This window comes from Lethenteron reissneri, chromosome 12 (assembly GCF_015708825.2).
Source record: "Lethenteron reissneri isolate LAM-NWPU_2019-01 chromosome 12, ASM1570882v1, whole genome shotgun sequence".
In the NCBI taxonomy this organism is placed as follows: domain Eukaryota; kingdom Metazoa; phylum Chordata; class Hyperoartia; order Petromyzontiformes; family Petromyzontidae; genus Lethenteron; species Lethenteron reissneri.
Window position 1 is genome coordinate 10,829,428 of NC_083790.1, and position 24,499 is coordinate 10,853,926.

Sequence of the window (24,499 nt, forward strand, 5' to 3'; positions counted from 1 at the left end):
AGTTCTAGAGAAAAGTTGACCGGGCTTGTACAGCGATGGATGGCCCAAAATGCCACATCGCACGCCCTGTCCCGATACAACAGCATCTCACTTGGCACACACACATACAACGCACACTCCGAGTGATACTGAACAAAGCGACGTGGGAATCGTTACCGCATTGCGGCAAAAGTCTTTCACGACCGCCATCGCCGGCTACAAGCGACATTCCAGAACAATTACGCCCTGCAATTCGGCAGCGGAGTGCTTTTCTAACGCAAAGGCCTAAGCGGAGGAAACAGCCCAAAGAGCTCGACTTTGATTCACCAGGCTTCAAAACCTTCCCATGACTCCACCTGCCAACATTGCTTAAGTGCATTTGCTGCTGTGAGCTCAAGAGGGTTACAGTCCTACCGGCAAGCCCCGGACATTCTTCCTCGCTCATTATTTTCATAAACTCGACTTCACACGTTCGTACGTGGGCAAAAACAAAAAAAACTCCTAAATATTAAGCTGAACTCCATTCTGTCTCCAAATTTAATTCGAATATGATTCAGTCCATCGGCCTATTGGCTGTCCAGAGCAATATGAAGCGGCAGTATTTCGTTAAGCAAGCAAACTCTGGACCGGTTTCGACATTCTGTTCATTTAACACGTGCATCTCATTATCAAATGTTATTGGTCTTTGATTTCAAGTGAGTATTGATCATTATCTGGTGACGCCTCGAGGTCGCGTATGATGATGGTTCATGGACAGCGATGATGTTCAGAATTTGTGGGTACGCAGGTGGCTGATAAGGACCACTCCTGTAACCGCATGTCTTGTCATAGTGACAGCGCGTGTTGTCGTTATTGATAGTTTGGAAGCTTTGAGAGTCCTTTCTGGCCTGGGTGCGTTCTTTCCTTCGTGCCTCTTTGTCAGTTTCGTGATGATACTTTAAGTAAATTTAGCCTCAAGATGATATGTTAGAAAATGTAGCTTACACATTTTCTGCTTTAACATGTAAAACTGTTTCTGTTCACCATTCAAACGTATATGTGTTTGCTTGTTAGTAAATGTTATTGGTATATTTATTCTTAGTATTAAAAAATAATTAATACTATGTAGCCGGATGGCGCTGATATTAGAATTCAGTGCCACTTTGTGTGGATCATCCAGCGATTACTGGACATCTGTGAAATTGCTTTATAGCTCATCGGATTTCCCCAGTATAAATAAATATTCTGATTCCTAATAAACTGTCTCCTGCCATGGAAATGTGAAACGTTTACCACTGGAGATGCTTGTTTGATCAAGTAGACATGATTTCAAGGCTTTTCCGTGAAATTATAATTAAACGAGAGATACATTTACACGTTTTAATCAGACGTTTAAGCCATCTTGCCTTGAATGGAGGTGCAAGTGATGCCCTATATGAGGTAGCACACCCGAGACAACATGCGGTGAAACGATCACGTGTGCAGGCCGTTAGCTGGCTTCTTGCATTGTATGACTATGAGAAATGGGCATGGCTTGGAGAAGCCTTCATCCAGCAGTGAATAGACCACCGCTGACGGTGACGGTGATGATGCATTATAGATGAGAAGCTTCATTTGGAAGGGCACCTGGGCTCGAACTTGCGCGTGCAAGTCTTCTGATATTCGCAGCTTTAACAACGGCTCTCTTTAAGTCACCTGACCACGTTTTGAGTCAGAAAATAAACTGGTGATGGCTGCTGCTGCTGCATTAGCAGTGGTGCACAAGCACAATTAACAAACAACAAAATACTCAACAGACTTGTCAACAACACTGCCTTAAAATAATATAAATATTAGGCACCTGCATCTGTCCCTTGATCTCCTGCCAGCGAGCAATCGACACTTTACTTGGCTTTAAAGTGCACATAGCCTGGCACAAGCGCCGTGGTGACATCACCGCCACTTAGTTGCGAATGGCGGTTGTTATATATACATTTTTTTAAAGCAGTGTTGTTGTTGAGAGTGTAGAGTTTTTGTTTTGTTAACATTTTAATTCGCCCGCTTGCAATCGCATGTTTAGGTAGCTCCGTGAGTACTGGGCTGACACCGCCGGGAAGCTGAATGTAGACCCAGGTTGCAGCCACCCATGAATAATACCACTGCCTTAAAATAACACCGTGGCCTTAAAAGAAAAAAACAAGTCTCTAAAGGGCGACGTTTTGGGCAATGGCCGTTGTTCATAGCTCATAAACAAGCAGGTTCTCACGTGTGGCGAGTTTATGGTCTCCACTCAGTCATTAAGGGCCGCATGTCAAAGTGTATATTCAAATGTTTGTTTTTACTTAATTTCATGTGTTCCAGTTATGAAGCCCAAGTCTGTATTTAGAAATATTTTGATGGAGTGATATTTAGTGAACCACTGTTTATAGATCAAGGGGTCGTCCAGAGCAATGTTGCATTGTTTAACTTAGTGCCAATAGCAAACATTAATCTGGAATTCCCATTGGCTCATGCATTACATATTGTTTCCTTTGGCAATTAAACAAAACCGTTGGACGTTTTTATATTTTTGTTGTTGGTGGGCGTGCTTATTTAACGGTTTTTTTTCCCTTAAGATGTATACCGAATCCTTCCTTAAGCTTTACTCTGCCTTCAATGCACTGCATCTTCATTACAAGATGGCAGTCAAGGTCAGCCTGAAGTGCAGAGCTCACGGCCGCAGCTTTGCAGGAGCTCTCCCTCTCTTCCATGAGACTGCGCTGCTGTTCCGTTGTGGTTCACGCGAGCTCTGCAACGTTTATCTTTCCTCTTTCTCTCTCTCTCTCTCCCTCGAGTTGCAAGGTTGCCGGCGACTGTTTGATTCAACAGCAACGGAAGTCAGGAAGTCGGGGTGAAATCCCTAAAAAATGCTGGAGTTGCAAGAGAATGTTGAGAGAGAGAGGAGGAGGAGAGGAAAGCAGTTACGGAGATTGCGTTCCTCAGGGGCACTGCTTGGCCTGCTTTGTTCTTGCTCCGCTGTTTATTTGACGTGGGCCTCGTAGCATGCAGACCTGCAGTGGATCGCTTTGAGCTCGAACCAGTTACACAAGCAAGCGGGCGCTGTGTATTCCCACGAATGTTGTGGTGTGCCCCCGTGTAAACGTGTTAATGTGAGAGTGTGTGTGTCACAAATGTTATGTGCACCCGCAGTTGCTGGTCAGTAACACTGTCGTGTGCTGTGAGCAATGCAATTAGGGGAAAGACTGATACTAATCGGCTGTTACATGCATGGCATATTTTCAGCCATGACAGTGGCTATTCGGGGCTCTGGACGGGTGTAAGGGGCTGGTAACTCCTCCGCCTCGAACAAGATCACCAAAACCACGCACAAATATCAAACTAAGCTTTTGCCGGAGGCCTCGGGAGGACAGGTGCCTATGGACGCCTCCTGACCAAACCCCATTTGGTGGTGACAAGATTGAACCTCCCCACTCAGGGTTTCTCCAGAATCAGCAGGAAACTACTGTGGTATGCTATTTAGAAAGTTAAAATACTAACTGTATAGGAAAGGCTACCATTACTCTGTCAGAAGCTGGACCAGTACTGCCTGGACCTCTGAGGAATACCGGTGATCTGGTGGGCTGCTTTTGGCTCCAGTCACTTCAAGCGGTGGAAAGTGCTCCACTCAAGGTAGGTAACTGCCAAATAACGGGGAGTGGTTCTTTTTCTGAACACAATAATGAAGGTGACGTGGGAATGTGGCGGCGAGGCGTGGGAAGCTGTGAGTCCCAGGCTGCTGTGGACTCACCCTTCCATCAACGAGAGGTGAGAAATTATGGTTCTGGTGGTGGCTTATAACCCCACCGAAGATGAACATCAGTGGAGGCATACTGGCAAAGCCAATGAGTCAGATGCCTTTGATGACCTCCTATCCCAGGTGATTGTTAAATTGGCTCCTCGGGATCGAGTAATCCTATTGGATGCCTTAAATGCCCGAGTGGGCCATGACACAGGCACCTGGGCTGGAGTTATTTAAAAACATGGACCAAATCAGCTGAAATAACAACCATAGGATGCTGCTATAACGTTGTGCAGCCCATGGGCTTGGAATAACCAACACGCTAATCCCGCAGTCATGAATCCACACATCCTCGTGGGTGCACGCTGTGTCCAAGCAAGAACATCTCCCGGACTATATAGTGATGGAAGAGCGATTACGGACCCAAATCCTTGACACCAGGACCTATCATGGAGCTGATCTGCCCACTGATCATCGGCTTGTCATCTGTAAAAATGCATCTGAAAATCTTCTACCAGCGTGGTGGGTGTCCACCTATGACCCCATTCATATCAACAATAGCCTAGTCTCGGCGAGCTGATGAACACTGCAAGTGAAAATGTTTGCAGCTGAAGTTGGCACCATCCCCGCCTCCTCCTGATATCAAGAGGAAATGTGTGAGGTTTAGGACAGCATTGGGAATACCTACCTCCCCAGAAACCTTCCCTGACGGGGGAGGTGTTCCAGATAGCTGAGAGGAAGTGATTCCTACAATCTACAACGTCCCATGTCGGAAAAAGAGGCGGCTGTGCGGTGCTGCAAGCAAGAGTGGTGGTCGCAGGTTGCTGAGGAGATGGAAACTGCCTCATCAGTTCACAACCACATCACTTATTAATGACATGAAGAAAGTTACTTGCAGCACCGCACCTTTTGCCGAGTGGCGATGCAATCTCCAATCCCCAGGAATAGGTCTGCAGGTTTGCTGAGTATTAACGTGATGTCTTGGGGAAGGGTAAACCCCTCAACTGAGATAACATCATGGGGCAAGGTAGGGTTGACCCTGCTGGGACTTCCTTGCCTCAAATACAGTCATACCTCGGTTAACAAAGTAGGTGCGGTTCATGACGTCACTTCATTACCAGACACTTCGTTACCAGAGGGAGATGAACAGAAGGCATTGGGATTGGCTGCTGATACTTTACAGGAAACAAACTCCACTTGGTCGCGGTCACAGGGCACACGCACAATTAAAATGTTACTCTTTGGAATCGCTTTGCATGATTTCTGAAGAAATCTTTTTAGATTATTTTTGTTGTTGTTGAAAAAATAGGTGGGTGAAGGGGCCCGCGCCACGGCTGATTTCGTTATGAAGGAGCCTCGTTCCCCGAGGCTTTGTTAACCGAGGTATCCGTGCATCGGAGGGAGTAGCTACCCCATGTGAGTGGCTGGCTGATGTTGCCATCTGTTCAGAAATTTTGAAGCGCGATCCAGAGTCTGAGAACAGGAAAAAGGCCAGGCAGAGATTACCTCCCCAGTGAGCTGCCGAGGCAGGGTGGAAATTTGTGCAGGCTACCCTATATGATCTTCTGTAGAACCGCTCTTAACGACCACCCCTGTTAACTTTACAACGGGCCTCCATAGAGCCCAATGTGTAGTGTATAGTGTAGTGTATAGTAGTGTATAGTAGTGTATAGCGTAGTGTATAGTAGTGTATATTGTAGTGGATAGTAGTGTATAGTGTAGTGTATAGAGTAGTGTATAGTAGTGTATAGTGTAGTGTATAGTATAGTGTATAGTAGTGTATAGTGTAGTGTATAGTGTAGTGTATAGTGTAGTGTATAGTAGTGTATAGTGTAGTGTATAGCGTAGTATATAGTAGTGTAGTGTATAGTAGTATAGAGTAAAACCGCTCTTAACGACCACCCCTGTTAACCACTCGTCGCTTAACGACGGGCTTCCATAGAGCCCAATGTGTAGTGTATAGTGTAGTGTATAGTAGTCTATAGTGTAGTGTATAGTGTAGTGTATAGGAGTGTAGTGCCTCCATAGAACCCAATGTGTTCGCTTACCAACCATTCCGCTTTTAAGGACAGGCTGTTGTCGGTGCAGTAAATATTCATTAATGCGTTGATTAACTTTGTTTCATTTAATAGTTTGTGTTTATAATGTTGCTAGTATCTTTGCGTATTAATATCCATTGTTTAAGTATTATAACTTACGTTTTTCGGGTGAAAAGAGGTCACTTTCGATGCTATCGAAACGAATTCAGCCTTTAACGTCTATTTCCTATATTCGCTTAACGACCAAATCACTTAATGACCGATTTCGTGGGACCAGTAATCGTCGTTAAAGAGGAGAGGCTCCGCAGGATTGTGACGATTCCCTCCTGGTGGTTCCTCTTTTGCAGAACGGTCCAACCGCACTGTTTGTAACAACTACCGGGACATCTCCCTCCTCGGCGTGAGACCAGGAAAGCCCCGAGTGGAGGATTATTGAGTTGTCTTGCCCAGCACAATGAGGAAAGGCGTGTCGAGCCCAAATGTGGTTGCAGAATGGAGGGGGTTCTGCACATACGGCACATTAAGATTCATATTTTAGGTATGATGTTTTTTGTGACTATAACCCTCCACCACCCGACAGAGACAATTTTCAGAGAATGTTTAGATTCAGAATCATAATTTGTATTTATACTGGAAGAATCCTATGAGCTGTTAAGTAATTTTTCACGGAATATGTAAACGTGACTTTACCGAAAAAACCTAAGAATATGAATCCTTGCAGTCACGAAAGCTTCAAATCTAGAAATATGTAAATAAATTTGGTTTTATCAGCAAAAACGGAATTTTGAAAGCAAGCAAACATGTTTGACAATTTTACACGACATTTCGCTGCAGATTACCTCCAGCATCATCATGTGTCCACAAAAGAGCTGAGCTGTTAAAATAAGAGCTGAGCAGTTGCCTTCCAACAACAATGATCACATCTCCAGGTGGCTTATAACACAGCAAGTTGGCGCAGTGGGGAGCACAGGTGGTGCATCTGCCAGTCACCTCAGTCGATCCATAGCACCTGGGTCTGTCCCGTCACCCATCAGCGACCCATCCACACTTCACGTGGCCTCAAGGTGGACCTAGCCTGGCACAAGCGCTTTGGTGACATCACCGCCGTGTAGTGGCAAGTGGCGGCTGTTGTGTGCGCAGATTGAATCAAGGGGCGTAATGCATCATGAGAACAACTGGCGAGGTGGCAGCAGTGCGGCGACGCTGCAGAGTTTGGAGGCCAATACTGGACAAGAGTAGCTGGGACGTTACAGCCTGACGACAACTTGATGCGTGTGTCTGTGGGTTGTGTGGAGTCAGTGTAGCGGTCAGTGCGCTGCGTTACTAACCCGGCGCCCCAAGTTCGATTCTCGCTCATGGCCACCAACACCAGTGACAAATATCTGAACCGGTCTTCGGAATCCCCTAGATGGACTCAGTCTCAAATGAGTACCTGGTGCGATGTGTAAATATCGCCACTGGGAAGACAAGGGCGGCTGGGAGTGGTGCTGGCCACCCACCCCCTCGTTATCCGTACCGGCTTTCAAACATGTGCTCGCCAACAGCACTTGCCCCAACAGTCTGTGAAAGGCTATACAGGGGACCTTTGTGTTTTTGCATGCGAGTGGATGTCCATATTGTTACATGTATGTGTTTGCATACGGTTACGTGTCCATACGTATATGTCCGTATCTGCATTTGTGTAGACCATGTTGGCATGTATCTGTGTGTGCGGCATATGGGTGTGTTATGCGTCTGTGGTTGAGCGGTGGCACCGTGGTTCGTCCACTGCGACGAACCCGGCAACCCGAGTTAGCTCTTAAGCCATGGGGAGACAAAGGTGGCTGGCATTGTGTTGGCACACCAACGCCTCTCGTGCGCCGCATATACATTTCTAAGTGCCCCAGCAGTCTACATCGGTTGTACTGGAGATTTTTGTCTTTGTTCGAGTATGTTTGTATGTACATGTGTGTTTATGTGCAAGTGTGTGTGTGTGTATATATGAGTGTGTGCGCAACGCGTGTCAGTGTGCGCAGCCTCTGGTTAACGTCCAAGCCGTAATTGTAGATTTTTGCTGTTCAGTCTGGGCCAATGACCTAACCGACCGACCAGTCTGTGTCTGGGTCTCTGGGTCAGCATGTCTGGGTGCCCGCCTCTGTACCATGTCACACAGGTCTGTAAGATTGCCCGGAGGCTGCAGCAGCTTCTGTTACAAGATCTGGCTTGAGTGCTTGGATTTAGAGCGCATATATTCTTTGGCTTTGTCGGGATCACTACGTGAGAACTTGGCTTCAAATCGCATGTGTCTATCTCAGATATAGGCAGGATTTCCTTTTGTGGTGAGTTCTCAATGGCAGGGATTCAATGGGCACAGCCTGTTCAACCGATGATTGCACTAAGAATTTCAGCTCGGAGAAGTAAAAAAAACGTGAGTTTATTTCCATGCTGTGGACAACTCTATAGTACGTGGTTTGTAAAACAAATCTAATGTGATGGCTTTTTGGTGGAAGCATTGGTGACTTGGTTGTGACCATCAACCATTGCATATCTGCAAGTCCATCATCTAACATCACTTGTCACCCAATCCCATCTACTCTGTCCAGTAAATGTAAGGCATTTTTTTCCTAAACCATTTTTCCAGATTATAACAAACACATTTTTGCCCTCTACTTTAAAGCAACACTTATCGGGATATCTGTTAATCCATAAAGCAGTTCTCTAAAGTGATACATGACCACCCAGAGGAGAGAAGATACCGCCAGCTGTTTAGAACGATCTTCCAGAAGACATCGCTCCCCACTTGACAGTAGATAATTGATAATAATTTTTTGAAAGAGAGTTCTCCACAGTACTTGTTTTGGTGATTATTGAACTTTTTTTCGGAAATGTTTTATTCCGGTGTTCTCCACTAATCTTCAGAGGGAGGCCACTTTCGCCGAGAAGACATCATCAGCGTGAGGGCCGCCACACCGCCCGCAAGGGGTGTTTTCACTATTTGTGTATTGTCGGGGACCGCACGTCAAGGGCTGCACTTAAGGCCACCAGGGGCCACCAGTTGCCCGCGAGGCCTTGAAATGGAGAACGCTGTTTTATTCCCTTGATTCCCGCTTTCCCATGACATTAAAATTGTGTGGTTGTTGTCTCCATGTCATTCAGGGCACGCAAGGGACCCCTGGCTCATCTGGTTCCCCTGGGCCAATTGGCCTCCCAGGCCCCCAGGGCATCACTGGTCCGCAGGGGCCACAAGGATTTCAAGGCCTGCCCGGCAAAGCAGGGCAAGAGGGCCCACGTGGCCCCCCTGGGCTCAAGGTACGACTATAAATGCCATAGCAAGGCCAGCAGGACGTGCCCTCTTTTGTTATATTGTATCTGGCATAATTCACTTGGGATGCTGGCGAAAATGTACGTTCGTTTTGTTTGACCATACAACGTGGCATTTCTGACCATCACATATCCGGCCTGACCAATTCACTGCTCGCATCGAGTGCAAAATATGTGCACGTTGTAATTATTTTTTTGAAATATGCTCACAAATGTGACCTTTTCACGTATGGCAATGTGTTCTCAATTTTGTCGACATTGGCTAACTTCTAAAATATAGTTAAGTAGTTTCCTGCGTTCTTGAAAGCAGTTTGTGTTTTGTTTTTGTCCAGTAACCTATTTGCGCGCAGTGGTGTAAATGTCAATTTCTGTCGATGTTTACGTTTCTGATTTTTTTTCACAAATACTTTGGTGCTAAACTGTCCCTTTAAACACAAAACACGTTTTGGGCGGTTCTCATCCTCAGTGGAAAACGCTGAACCAGCAGTGGCAATGTCGCATTTCTAAGAGAGGGCCAGTTTTATCTGTAGAAACAACGACGGTTGATTTCCCACAAAGTGCTACTCATTTCATAGGACCCGGAGGGATGATAGGCTAAGTCAATCACAACTGGGATTTTAAACTCACAAGCCCCCCAATTGTGACTCAAGTGCTCTTGCAACAGAACGCTCGGCCAATTAACTTCACGTGAAAAGCCGATAAAATTGGCTGGTGTTGTACACTGCATTGTTTCCCTCCTTACTCTTTGAGACTTTGGCCTTCCCAATGTGGACGACGTGGTTCATTGGCAAATTCTGTATAGTAACAAGGCATTCTAATATCATTAGTACTTGCCTGTAATTTTCTAAAAGACACGTGGTTTCAATATGCGGGGATTTTTCACATTTCATGCCACTGAGCAGACTGCTCGGTTGACGTTACATGGAAACGTGCTGTTTAACTCACAGGTCATCTGATTCGTAACAATGTTCCACGATCTACATCGCCTTTGAAGCTTGTTTGATCCATCTGTACGTCTCGGGTGATGACAGGCTGCTCCGTGCTGCGTTTCAGACCCATAGCCATCCACTTGATCAAATGGTCCCAATTCAGGGTCGTGATTCAATTCAAGAATCAAATTACGTGTTATAGATTTGTGGTGAAAGCAGCACACCCAATTCTTCAAATGAACATGCCAACCTTGGCATGTGGTTGGAACCGTTCGACGAACGTTAGCCCAACGTTCCATGTTTGCTGAATCGCTGCATTGATTGCTAGGCCCATTATGCACAACATATATGAAGCAACAGCAATGATGTATTGACACTTTACAACGTTTATGCATGTATATTGTGAATCTTGGAATCGAAGCATCATTACCGGGTCCGGTTTTTATCGTACATTTTTCATGCTCGTTTAAGCACCCACTGGTTGTGAGGGTGTTCGACATGTCATCGACATGTGGTCGACCGTAAGGTCGTAAGTTGAAATCGCGATCGGAATAAACTCACGCTGTCGTTCCCCTCGAGGTTAATTAAAATGGCTCTCGCCGCAGCAAGTCAACAGGCGATGTTCCGTGGAGAGACTGGCTCACTCCATGGGAATGTAGAATTTCCACCACTTCCTCGTCGTCGCCACTAGAGATGGACCCTAACCCATTGCTTAGAAGCTCCTGTTCTCAGCTGCATGTGCTTAACGTGAGTTTAGCGATGCTGAATATCCCGAGTAATTGGAATGCAGAGCGAAGTAGCACAGTTGTTGAGCATTCATAGAGGTCAAAGTTCTTTGTGCCACACGATGTTCACTTCGAGCCAACGCAATGGTTCTGGCACGGACCTTGCAGTGTAGAGGTCGCCAGATCAGTGTCCCAGCACGGGCGGTTGAAACGATGGAGCACCAGTTGTTTTTGTTTGAAACACAAGCACGTGAATAATGGTTATAATTTTTAAAAAACACCTACGCAATATTTTTGCAACTTGTTCATTTAGCATGTGATTTATGACGAACCGTATAGCACAAAATACATTTTGGAAGGATTGAAAGAAAACAGGAGAGATGCAACGAGCCAAAGTTATGTACAGTGTACGTCGGAAATTATAAAAGTGGTGGGAGAAGCAATGCAAGGCTGCTTCCTTTTTCAAATAAAATCCGGTTGGTTGACACCGTGGCGTAACGGCGAGTACAGCGGCCTCGTAATCTGGAGGGCGCCGGTTGGATTCCCTGGCACGGCAATTGGAAACGATGGTGCACATTGAATTTCGATTTAAAGCTTTCGTGACTGCAGGGATTCATATTCTTGGTTCTTTCGGTAAAGTATGGGTTCTCTTCACCTGAGGACGGCTGCTTGCGTTGTGGCCGAAACGTCGTGAGAATTTGATTGTATTATGTTTTATTTTTATTATTTTATTATTTCCCTTCTACGTGACTTTACCGAAAGAACCAAGAAAGATGGTACACGTTTCTTAAACCACCCCTCACTCTGCCCACCCCGCAGTTACAGTTCGTCGATCTTCAGGTCACGGTGTGGTGGGGTGAAGTGTGGGTATACCCCATCAATTCCAAGTCGTCTGGGCAGTGTGAACGAGTAGGCCAAAATACCCCTTTGGGGGTTCTCTGAAGCTTGGCCCTTCTGCAAAACAGCGGCATGAGCCATCAATTCCAGGGCTGCGCCTTTGACCGTTACTTTGTTTCCAGCTATAAATAAGGCATCGCTTTTTTGGCGACCCTCGTGCGTTTTTTTTGCAGAGTTGGTGGGGGGCTGTGGGGTGGTGTGCGGTAGTGGTGGTGGTGGGGGGCTGGGGGTGGTGTGCGGTAGTGGTGGGGGGCTGGGGGTGGTGTGCGGTAGTGGTGGTGGTGGGGGCTGGGGGTGGTGTGCGGTAGTGGTGGTGGTGGGGGCTGGGGGGTAGTGTGCGGTAGTGGTGGTGGGGGGGGGGCTGGGAGGTGGTGCGCGGTAGTGGTGGTGGTGGGGGCTGGGGGTGGTGTGCGGTAGTGGTGGTGGTGGGGGCTGGGGGTGGTGTGCGGTAGTGGTGGTGGTGGGGGCTGGGGGGTAGTGTGCGGTAGTGGTGGTGGGGGGGGGGCTGGGAGGTGGTGCGCGGTAGTGGTGGTGGGGGGGGGGGCTGGGGGTGGTGTGCGGTAGTGGTGGTGGTGGGGGCTGGGGGTGGTGTGCGGTAGTGGTGGTGGTGGGGGCTGGGGGTGGTGTGCGGTAGTGGTGGTGGTGGGGGCTGGGGGTGGTGTGCGGTAGTGGTGGTGGTGGTGGGGGCGGGTGTTGTGAATGCAGCGCGCGTCTCGTTTGGGCCCGTTCTCTGGTGGCCGCACCTGGCATGCGTTGCATGGGGGGGACATTGGCAGCGCTCGCAGATGCCTCGGCTGAACGGAGCCACCACGACGCCAATCAAAACTGAAACGCAGGCCAACGTAAATCCGCAGAAGAAATAACTTCATTAGGCGAAAAAAATTGTGGTCGTTTTATGAAGAAATTAGGGGAACTAATCAGCGGCCAAAGTTTTGTCGTGGAATACTCCAGTTGGTGGAAAATATGGCGCGATTTCTGAATTGAATTTTGTCATTAAAGGTAACCTGGAAACCTTAAAACATGTGTATAAAGAAGTTTCCGATTTCTTAGTAAGGGTAGCTTCACTGACCAGTTCACGAGCTAAGAACAAGGCAGCTGTGTCGGCAGGTTTGGAATGTGCCTCCTGCTGCTTTTAAAGTAAAAAAAATAATGCATTGCCTTGGTTTTGTTTGAGTCTTTCTTACTATTTTACTCAATCCTAAGCATATTAAATCTCTAATTTTTGGCTTGTGTTGACCCATACATCAAACATTGTGGTCTGAAATAATGTATAAATAATACATATTTTTGTTATTATTATTAATGTGCTTACATTATAACATGCAGTGCCGAGAAAACGCTTGTGAACCCATTAGGATGTTTATATATTTTACCTATTTCAAACTAAAAATGTTATTAGATGTTAATAAGTCCTAATACCAGATACAGATAACTTGATTAAACAAATTACACAAAACATGATACTTTTTCAACATTTATTCATCCTTAAATTATTCTAAATTTAATAACCATGTGTGAAAAAGTATGTGAACTTTTAGATTCAGTAATTAGTGACAACCCCTTGAGCAGCAATAACTGCAACTAAGCATTTCCTGTAACCATTGGTCAGTCTCTCACATCGGATTTGAGGAATGTTGGCCCATTCCTCCTTACATAACTCCTTAAACTTGGTGATATTTGAGGGTTGCCTTGCATGGACAACTCGCTTCAGGCCCTGCCACAACATTTCGATGGGGTTTAGGTCCGGACTTTGACTAGGCCATTGTACAATGTGGAATTTCTTCTTCTGCAGTTATACTTTTGTAGATCTGCTTGTATGTTTAGGATCATTGTCTTGCTACAATACCCACTTTCGGGTTAGGTTCAGCTCACGGAAAGGTGACCTGACATTCTCCTTTAGAATCTTCTGATACAATGCATGCATCGTGGTTGTGTCAATGATGGCAAGCCGTTCAGGTCCCGAGGCAGCAAAACAGCCCCAAACCATCACATTCCCACCACCACGCTTCACGGTTGGGATGACGTTCTTCTGTTCAAAATAAGTGTTGGGTTTTCGCCAAACATAACGTTTCTCATTGAGGCTAAAAAGTGCTACCTTTTCTTCGTCTGTCCAGAAAAAATTGTCCCAGAAGTCTTGTGGCTCATCTGTGTGCTCTTTGGCGGATTTCAGATGGGCAGCAATGATCTTTTTTGAGAGCAGTGGTTTTCTCCTTGCTATCCTTCCATGAACACCATTCTTGTTCATTATTTTTCTGATATTTGAGTCATGAACACTCACATTAGCCAAGGCGAGAGTGGCCTGCAGGTCCATGGATGTTTCTCTGGGGTTCTTTGTGACTTCCTTGATGCTTTTCCGGTGTGTTCTCGGAGAGGTTTTGGTAGGACGACCGCTCCTGGGGAGAGTGACTGTGGTCTTGAACTATCTCCATTTATAAACTATCTGTCTGAGAGTGTATTGGTGGCGCCCTTTCTGGACTGATGAGCATCAATAACTCTTTTTCTGAGGTCCTCGGAGATTTATTTTGATCGTGGCATGACTTGTTCTGTATGGTGAAGACCAAACTCACAACATTTCTGATATTTATATAGGGTGGGGCCTCCCAAACTCACCCCTGAAGGTCTACTTATTTAATGAAACACCTGATTCGAATTATTACCTTAATTGAGCTCATTAAACCAGGGGTTAATTTACTTTTGCACATACCCTGAACCTTAATTACTCATTGGTTTTTTAATTCATACATCATTTTTTTTTCAAAAGACATGGAATTGGTTAATATAAATCCTATTAGATATTTAAGTAAAGACCAGTTTTGATTCAAGACGGCTATCATGGTAAAACTATGTAATTTCCATAAATAACATTGGGGTTCATAGACTTTTTCTTGGCACTGTATATTGCCTACATGTCATGTAATCATCAACCACCAAGTTATTCCCTCCAATTGATTGCAAATGTATTTTACATATGAACTTGTGAATGGCAGTTTCTATAGCTATCAGTAAATGTTCCGGCTGGGTGACCTTGCACTTACAGCTGTTGACTCATAATTAGAGGGATTCAAGTTCAAATCTTGGGTTGGGGGTGATCATCCCCTGGGGGGGGGGGGGGTCAATAAAATAGGCACTACTTTGTGGAAAGTCAACAATGATCATCATACAGAAAGACTGACCCCCGCCATGCGAACGTGGAATTACTGCCACTGGCTCAAGGCCGCAGAGAGAGAGAAGGATGAGTGCTGCCACTCTGTTCGTTTGCGCAGAGAGACGCTTTGACTTGAGTGTGTCTCGACACACAGGTGAGTGGCATCATCGTGCTGACAGGCGTGAGTGAGTGTTGATTCCTGTGAACTGTGAACAGATGGGTGATTCTGGAGCACATTCAGCACCTGTAAAAATGCCACGCTGCTGCAAATCTAGGCTCATTCACAACTCCTCTGTGTTTTTTTTAGTTTCTCAGAATTTGCGAGTTTTTTTAAATTTTAGTTTATTTTCTCACAGGTTCTCCAAAACTTGAGCTAAAGTGTTTCATTTGAACTCGACCGTAACGAGGAGGAACACAAGTAGCAAGGATTGGCCACATTTTGGTGGCCTTGATTGTGTAGCGGTTAGCACGACGCACTACAAACCCGGCGACCCGAGTTCGATTCCCGGTCGCGGCCAAACACTAGTAGCGATTATCTAAACCAGTCCTGGGCTTCCCCTAGGTCGACTCAGCCTCGAATGAGTACCTGGCTCGGTGTGTAAAAACATCGCCACTGGGGAGACAAAGGCGGTCGGGCTTGGTGCTGGCCACCCACCTCCTCGTGTACCATGGCAGCCTTCATCGGCGTGAACAGCACTTGCCCCAACAGTCTGTTAAGCTGGGAAGGTGACATTGTGGTGGCCCTTAGAAGGCAGTACAGCAAGTACAAAAAGTCTCCCACTCTCAACCAGTATATATACAATGACTGTTTTCTTGGAATGTATCTTACTTGATACAGCTATCGTGCTGTGACGGTTCCACCTGAAGACGGAAGCTTGTGCCTCCGAAACGTCGTGATTTTTATTTATTTTTTATTTTACTTTTATTAATTTTAATTTTTTTACCTACGTGACTTTACCGAAAAGACCTAAGAATACAGAACAGTCTGACTTGTGACATGTCCAGGCACTTCACTCTCCTTCAGTACGCATGCACCCAATCAAACATCCCGCGCAGGACAATCTAAACAGATACGGAGGCTTGTTCGAGACTTGCTTCAGTAAATAGACGACTCGTTAGGTGCACACTGATTTACGTCAAGAGCCTTCTCATGCTTCAGCATGATCTCTTCAATCGCCGTACTTGGACGTGTGTATGTATGATTGTTGAACTTCTGCAATTAAATTATCTAATTTATTTGAAGACTTTCGTTTGTTTTTCCACCGATACCGACGTAAGCGGCCCACGTGCTGCCCCTCTTGGCGCAGGCAGCTTGCACCTCTTTCAGCCAGCACAGTCAGGGAGGGAGGCAGGAAGGCAAGCAGCTTGTCCTGGAGGCACCACTCGCCACCAGGGGCGGTTTCTTCATTAGGGCGTTAGGGCGACGCACCACCAATGTCATTGAACCACAGAGTCACGCTAGCCGTCACTGCAGCCTCTGGATATAGTCCAATCAGCGTCATGTCACGTTCTGTGGAGTACCGCCTCTTTTTGGGCGATTTCACTCCGGCTGAGAATCGCCCCGAGTGGCCCCTTAGACTTACATTCAAAGATGTTTTTTTTCGACCGGGGGGCGCTCCAATGCATTCTCTATGGCTTCCGGGAGGGCTCGCCCTAACGTGCTTACGTCATCATACGTGCTTACGTCATCATACGTAAGCACGTTTCATCCAAAAATATAATTTGTGGCCACCTAGTGGAATCTTTAATAAAAGAAACTTGAGTGGTTTGTTTTAATAGTGAGTATAGAAACAAACAAGATGTATTGTAAGAGTCACTTTATTTTTCATTAATATTAAAGAAGTGAAGTTGCCTTTACATGCTTAAGCTGTTAATTTATCCATTGCATGGGTGGACCATATCCTTATCAATCATCCAGACATTTGCCCCCCCTGAGAGATTTTGCAGGAGCTCGCCACCACACGGACTCAGGATGCTTGATTTCCCACTCTCACATCATCCGTCAAGTTGGCAGTGGCATGGGGGCTGCTGCCCATGCTCTATGTACGCTACCTGCCAGCGCATAGCGAATATTGAGTCTCCCGGAGATTTGTCTCATCATTGGACTTTGTAGTTTCCCGGGGCGTTGTTTGTGTGTGCGCGTGGGTTCGTCTCGTTCTATCGGTTCTTTGCCCAGTGTTTTCCGGAATTCTTTGTCTTCTTTGGTCTTGTGAATCCCCTGGCAAGAGAGGTTTGCTTGATTCTCCCTCGGTGTGTTGCGTTGTCTGCGATTTAAAGTGCTTTGAGATTCCGTCGCAGTGCTTTTATTGATTATTGACTGCAAATGCTTCACCTTTTCAATCGGTGGGAAATAATGTTAAAACATGTTTTAAATGGTTTGCGTGTCGATGTATCACTGTACTGCAGATGGTGGTGCTGCGTACACCACGCATTGTTTCCCTTCACAATTAATGTTTCTGTTCCTAAGCATGGCTTCGGATTAACCAGTATACTCTTTCAAATATTGTATGCGTATTTAACAATTTTAAAAAATATTCAGCCCTTTTGAATCCACTGGAGGATATATGTCTTCCCCTTGCTATGTAACTAATGATAATTTTTTTCAAGCATACTTCACCACTCTGGTGAGTGCTGACTAATGACTGACAAGCCTGGTTCAAATATCACTCGACTACTGATGTTAGCTGTGGCCAGGAATCGCACTTGGGCTGCTGGGTTCATGGCGCAGTGCGTGAACCATGGGGCCACCGCTCCACCCCGGTGTACGTACGAGCCGTACTTGGCGAACCTTATTTAAAGTCAAGCAAAAGGCCCATATTTACATTGATGATGATGATGTGGCTGAAACTGATCACTCTGGCGAGTTGTGGGGAGCAGTAGTGTAGCGTTTAGCGCCACACTGCGCTATGAACTCGGTGTCTAAAGTTCGATTCCCGCTCACGGTCAACACCAGTGACGATTATCTGAACCAGTCCTGGGCCTCCCCTAGGTAGTGGGTGGTCAGCGTGGTGTTGGCCACCCACCCCCTCGTGTGCCGTGCCGGCCTTCATAGGTGCTCGCTAACAGCACTTGCCCCAACAAGTATGTTCAGGCTATACGGGAGATCTTTGCCTTTGTCGAGAGAGTTGTCCCTTTACCGCCGATGTCAGCATCGGTGATGAAAACGATCATTCACTAGCGCCTGAACTGGGCTTATTAATGTCTCCAGGCTCAAACGCACAATGCAATTGTGCTCTTCTTCATTTGCAGCCCTGAGGCAAAACATGGAAATTCCACATTCCCGTGGCAGGAGCCAGTTTATCCAAAAGATGTTCACTGCAGATTTTCCCTAAAATTGTGGCATTTTCTGAACTGCAGAGAGACTGACGATGGTCTGAGTTGATCCTTGTAATTCCTATTGCAACCCAGTTGCAAAATAACCAACCCCATAACATGATATAACAGAAATGGTTCTTAACCAATACTAGTTGGCAGTTATTAAACGCTCTGCATGAAAGTAATTTCAATCATCAAATATAGTTCACATTTTAGCCCCTATGGCTAAGTTTATAAAAAATAAAACGTAGCTTAGCTGAGCTAAGACAAATTACAGTGTAACAAAAAAATTGTTCCTGGGTAGTAAGTGTTATTTCCTAATTGCTTATGCCTCAAAAGTACAGAAAATGGCTATTATTCCCCACAAACATTGCTTTTGTGACCAGGACAGTGATATTTTTTTATTTACCTATTTTCCAAAACATTCCAGATAAATTCAGTGCTGAGTAAACTTGGAGTAACTTCTAGAACATTCTAGAACTTTCCAGTAATATAAATAGTAGTATAAATACAGGGGCCTTACGCCCACCAGTTCAGTTTATTTCCAGCTGCCCAAGTGGATACAAATCTGTACATTAGTCATGGGTCAAATAAATGTATTTTTGTTGGATGGTACAGAGTGGAAAAGAGAGCCATGAAACTCGCTATCCCAAGAATTTGGCTGGAACCCACTGACCACTCAAGCAACTGCTACTTCTGCATGGAGGACCCTTCCAAACTTCGGACTGGCAAAAATGCACCTGCTATCAAGTATCCGGACCTTCCTTCATCCATTGCCCCAGTGCCACACTGCCATGAGCTCCCTGTGCCCACTCCTCTGGAGAGAGAGCAGCCGTCTTAAGAAAAGATCCAGATGACAATTTCAGAGGTGGAGCTGAGGAGAGAAACCCATACTACCCCCACCAAAAAAAGACCTCAACGATTTGATTAGAGATCTTGGTCTCACCAAGTCCAATGCCAAGCTTTTGACGTCTAGGCTCAAGCAGTGGAACTTGTTGGATGAAAGTGTGCAAGTCGCAGATCAGAGGAAGCGTCACCAACCTTTTTGCAGCTTCTTCACCCGTCAAGATGGGCTCTTCTGCGACAATGTGACCAGTATGTTCAAGGCAATCGGAATCGCCTGTAACCAGAATGTGTGGCGCCTCTTCTTGACATCTCATCAAGGAGCCTCAAAGCCGTGCTGCTCCATAATGGTAACAAGTACCCGTCTCTTCCCCTGGCTCACTCGGTGCACCTCAAAGAGGATTACAACAGCATCAAGACCTTGCTGGACGCCTTAAAGTATGATGAGTATAGCTGGGAGGTCATCGGAGACTTCAAAATGGTGGCATTCCTGAAGGGTCTCCAAGGCGGTTTTACCAAGTTTCTCCAAGAAGCTCACTAGTAAGGAGAAAGCGGCTTGGAACAGCTTTGTCGCAGTGGTTCGTGGCTTCCTGGGCAATCACAAGGTCGAAAACTAGGTGGAGTTGGTTGAGACTCTGGTGAAGAACTATGGCACAATATGCTGTAGGATGTCCCTCAAAGTTCATATCCTTGATGCTCATCTTGATCAATTGAAGGAGAACATGGGAGCGTACTCGGAGGAGCAAGGCGAGCGCTTCCACCAGGATATACGGGACTTTGAACGCCACTACCAAGGACAGTATAACGAGAACATGATGGGAGACTACAATTGGGCGCTGATTCATGATAGTGATTTACAGTATAATCGTAAATCTCGAAAACTACTCACTTCTAAATCTTTTGTAGTCATTGTTGTATTACTTTAGTATAAATACATGTTAATTTTCATTCATATATTATTTTTCTGAATTAATGTGAATGAAAGGACACAAATTCGCCCGTTTTTTCATTGAAATAGGTAAATTTCAAAATATCACTGTCCTGGTCACAAAAGCATAGTTTGTTGGGAATAATAGCCATTTTCTATACTTTTAATGCATTAAAAATTACTAAATAACACTTACGACCCAGGAACAACAATTGTGTTACATAGTGTTATTGGTCACAACGTTGAGATAATAAACAAAACGTCAACACACTCTAGTATTAATATTGAGTCACCGGTGGCTGAAGTCTGGATTCAAACCTAGGAGCTTCGAACTATGGCACGGGCACAACGTCAGCTCTCTAAGCCCCTCAATGAGTTGCCACCGCAGTGTTTGCCAGAGGCGGTGGCGGTGGTGGTCAGAGTCTTTGAGCCGGCGCTCTGTAAATGTTTGATTGATGATCCCGCCGTGACGTCTTGACAGCTTCAGTGCCGTAACCCAGGGCGCTGGGAGCATTGAGAATTTTCTTAAAATTCATCCTCCTGGAAGGAAACGTCTCGACACATCGTCTTCTGCGCCCTCCCAGGCGGGGGCTCGGCCCGATCTGGCCGGCTTTCCCACACCCGAAAGGTGCCGACGCGTCGCTGAGAGCTGTCAGAATTGCACTTTTGGGGCCCGTGCGCTCGCCCCGTACTTAGCCGGCCCCACGGAGGCATTTCCACAAAGCCCCTGGTGGCCGCCCTTATAAATCATCGCGCTGATTGGCAGAGAGAGCTGTCAGCCCCACAATGCACTTCTCCCCAGCAGCCTGTGGTTCTATGGAGGGTTGCTAAATTAACGGGTTTCAACGATCCAAGTTTCAACAATCCAAAGTGATTGCTTATACCTACTGCTACACAAAACAGTAGCACTTGTGAGCAACGGTGATTGATGACGTGACCTTGGCCAGACAGAAATGTGTTGCTACCTTTCCACGACCGTTAGAAATCAGATCCGAGCCATGCCAGATGCTTCCTGGGACGACCCAGCATGGACTGTGTCTTGTCCCTTCCCTCCTCTGCCCACCCACCTCCACCTCTCGTCCCCCTCCTTTCCCTCTATATCATTGGACAGAAAAAAAATCGAGGTTTAAAATTTTCTTAGGTTAGCAAATAATTGAATACGAAATTGTACTCAATTTATTGTGCACCGATTTATTTGACCCCAGAGGGATGATGAGTCGACTCCCAACCAGGATTTGAATTCGAGGTATATTTAATTGTGAATGAAGCTGTGTACTGTCATGGCACCCAGCCGGACTGTGACAGTAACATTCTAAGTCACGGTGTCTCCCATACTCAATTTAGCAATTGAGTGATGCGAAATCCCACTGTACTCCTGAACAGTGCTGTAAATTCCACATTCTCATGGCAGAGCCCAATCTTACCATAGGATGACGACTGTTGTCCTGGATGTCCGGTGCTGTGGGTTACAATGATCAACCCGATTCAAGAGCTTCTTAGCTCACAGGGCAATTCTAAATAAACTGTTCAAACTGTTCAAAGACAATGAGAAGCTTGAGGGTTCAAATCCCGGTCGCAGGTCGGCTTCAGCCGAACGTTGGGGCCACTTACCCCATTTGTGGTCAAGTGGGGCAGACAGGACCACCAGTGAGCAATGCAGGCGCGATGGCTTAATTGATGACGTCCCTGAAATAACTTCCATTTTGCCTGGTCCAATTACACTCAACTCAAGCCTACCCAGTGGCTTGAATACATAAAACTTCCCGGATATAATGGAACAATGAATGCGTCTTTCGTAAAAAAAAAAATTCGCGTACACGTGCGGTGATTTGCATGCCTTTGTCGCGTAGCATTTGGCAAGGAAAGAGCATATCCACATCGGGATGCCTCGAGTCCACATGAGCAGAAGAGAAACGACGCCACGGTCCAACTCGGCGGTGCCCTTCTGGGGCTGTGCACACGTGGGGTCATTCAGCCGGGTGGTCCTGCTGTTGCAGGGTTCAACTCACAATTGGAAACGTTGTGAGATCAAATACCGGGGGGCGGGCTTTGACTCCAAGCCGTCATCCTTCCAAAATCAATAATACGAGCACCGCTTTATGAGATGGAACGAATGATTGTTTATGGAGAGGCTGGTCCTTGCCATGGCAATGTGGAATTTCAACTGCTGGCTCAGGTCTACTGAAACAGATGAGCATTGCCTCATTGCTTGTGGGAGCTTGGATTTTAAAAATATATATTTCTTTGCAACCATCGTTATGAGCTGTGGTGCTGGCGTGGCCACATTATCGTACTAACATCGCCCTATGACTAGAATAGTCAACTTACTGACATGTTATAGGACTGGCATGGTCCACTTGGTCGAGGAACTTTACAGTGTAGTGAAATTGTAGCATCTCAGACATGATGCTGACTTAGTCATTTTAAGAACCAATTGCAATGAAATGCAAAAAAAATAAAAAACGTAATAAAGGAGATTACAAAGTTGGTCTCAGGATACATTTGAGTCAAAGCAAAAGTCTGGAAGAGCAATTTCGCGAAATAAACGACAATATCTGGTGTAGAAACACAACTGTAGCGTGTTTACCCACGGCCGTTATTGAACATGGAACAGAATCAATATGATGGAATAATGAGGCAGATATAATAGAGTTTGTGATCTTTTGGAACGTATTGATTATGAAAAGTAATAAACTCGTGTGCCCAACTATTAGAGTTGTAATCATTGTATATTACCTGCTATTACACGTAGATTGACAGCATGGAAACTCATAAAAAAAGAATATTGAACAAAAACTGAAAGGTGCATAAACATTGAAAACGAAATTTTCCAGATTGTGTTTCGTTTGTTGTCATTCCCCGCACCTCCGATTATCACGGTTGGCTACGTGCGGTGCGAAAGAAGTTATACATACGTACAGAGATGCATTTAGAGGTGCATGCTGAAATTACAGCGAGAGATAGAAATAGGAACGGAGCACACAAATCATTGCCATTATATTGACTGCAGACGTAGCGTGAACTTGGGAAGAATATGTCGCTGGAAGGGGTAATTTCCGACCATCGAGACTTACGACGGAGTGGCAGCTAAAGGAGGGATCATTCCTGAGAGGGCGAACCACCGCTGCTGTCGATGAAGCTTTAAGATCAGCTGGTGTACAGGAGCTGCGTATGGATTATTACGTTGCAAAAACACACGAGAGACGAGGCGATGGCGTGGGCTACAGCTTGACCTTCATCCAGCAGTGGATAGCTCATGGCTGATGATGGTGAAACAGTAAGGTTGTCCCCTGCCACGGGTATTCTGCCGCTCGGCCAGGGCTGTGAAGTTGTAGATGAGTGACCCCTCCACACTTGTCTGTGTGAATCCATGTCTCTGAAGCTCACGACCCTCATGAAAAAAATAGTATTGTTATATAAGTCAGCAATACTTCGTTGCAATTATCGAAATGATGCCTTTAAATCTAAGCTTTACTTGTTGCTTGACAATGGCCATCGTATGACAGATTGGTTCCTGTCACGGCAATTTTTGCACTCTCTAAGCAACAAGAAATGAGGCTAAAATGAAGTTGAATTTTTTTTTATTGGTGTGTATTCTTTTTTTTTAATGTCCGACTAAGTGATGTCTGTTCAAGTGCTCGCTTGGTACGATCGAATTTAACAATTACCCTGGGTCCTTATCACCGCTGCTTCGAGAGCCTCTGCAGTGAATATCAACAAGCCAGCGTTCACCTGAGCATGGAGACACTGGCACTGTTTGTTTTTACTGTAGCACACTTGACCCATACCCAACAGGTAACTCTTGCGTTTACATGCTCCGATACAATCCGCATATTAACACTTACTCAATAAGTCTGGTAAGGGTATATTCCATCCCACCTCATTCTGCCCTCATGATACGTATCGCGTCTTCATAATGATCATATGAATATAGGCTTAAAAAATATAGGACTGTTATGGATAAGCATAAAAAAATACTCTAGTGGTAGTGCCTTACGCCGAAAATCCCTACTCCCAGCCAGTCTAAGCAGCGTTCCAGAAAAAAAATGATCGAGTGAGAAATTAAGCCTCGGTTAGACTGGTATTTGTAACCCTAGCCTTAATGTAACCAAAATAATTATCATAACCCTATAACCTAGACGTAGCAACAGTGCCCGCCCCTAACCCTAACCCTTAGCGTCAAAACAACACGCATAGGGCATTGTTCCCCGATGAAGTCACTGCACCTGGACTTGGGAGACGAAAGAAGATTTGTTTTAAGGAAGCTGCAGGTGCCAAAAACACGGGGGGGGGGGCGCCCCCCACCACCATTCCCTGTGCAGGCAGGCAGCAGCTTCTTCGGTGCACAATGAGACACGGCAACAACAGCTCTAGGGCCCATCGAGTAGCGAGCAAAGTCCCCAAAGTCCTCACTAAATTCAGCTGCACGCGCATTGCGCTGGCGATTGGCCGAAACGTCTCTTTAATCCCCTCTCTGTAAATTTTAAATAAATAACCGCTCGCACAAAAATGTACGTTAGTGTATTTTCTTCCGAAAGGCGTAATTGAAAATCCCCTGTACATTTCTTCATCCGCACTGTCATGAATTGCTTCCTTCCCCGAAACCGGGAATCGGCGCCGCAGTTTTTGTAACTGCAGCGAAAATTCGCCGAGGCCCATTTGG

General features: G+C 45.8%; 1 protein-coding gene across 1 annotated transcript in view; it reads left to right on the forward strand.

Moving 5' to 3' along the window:
- The window catches only part of LOC133341884 (collagen alpha-1(XXIII) chain-like), a 135,683-nt gene that overhangs the window by 86,920 nt on the left and 24,264 nt on the right, over window positions 1-24,499 (forward strand). The window contains exon 9 of the mRNA XM_061550697.1: window positions 8,890-9,042. Within this exon, the coding sequence (XP_061406681.1) occupies window positions 8,890-9,042 (153 nt within the window). The remainder of the gene's footprint in view (window positions 1-8,889; window positions 9,043-24,499) is intronic.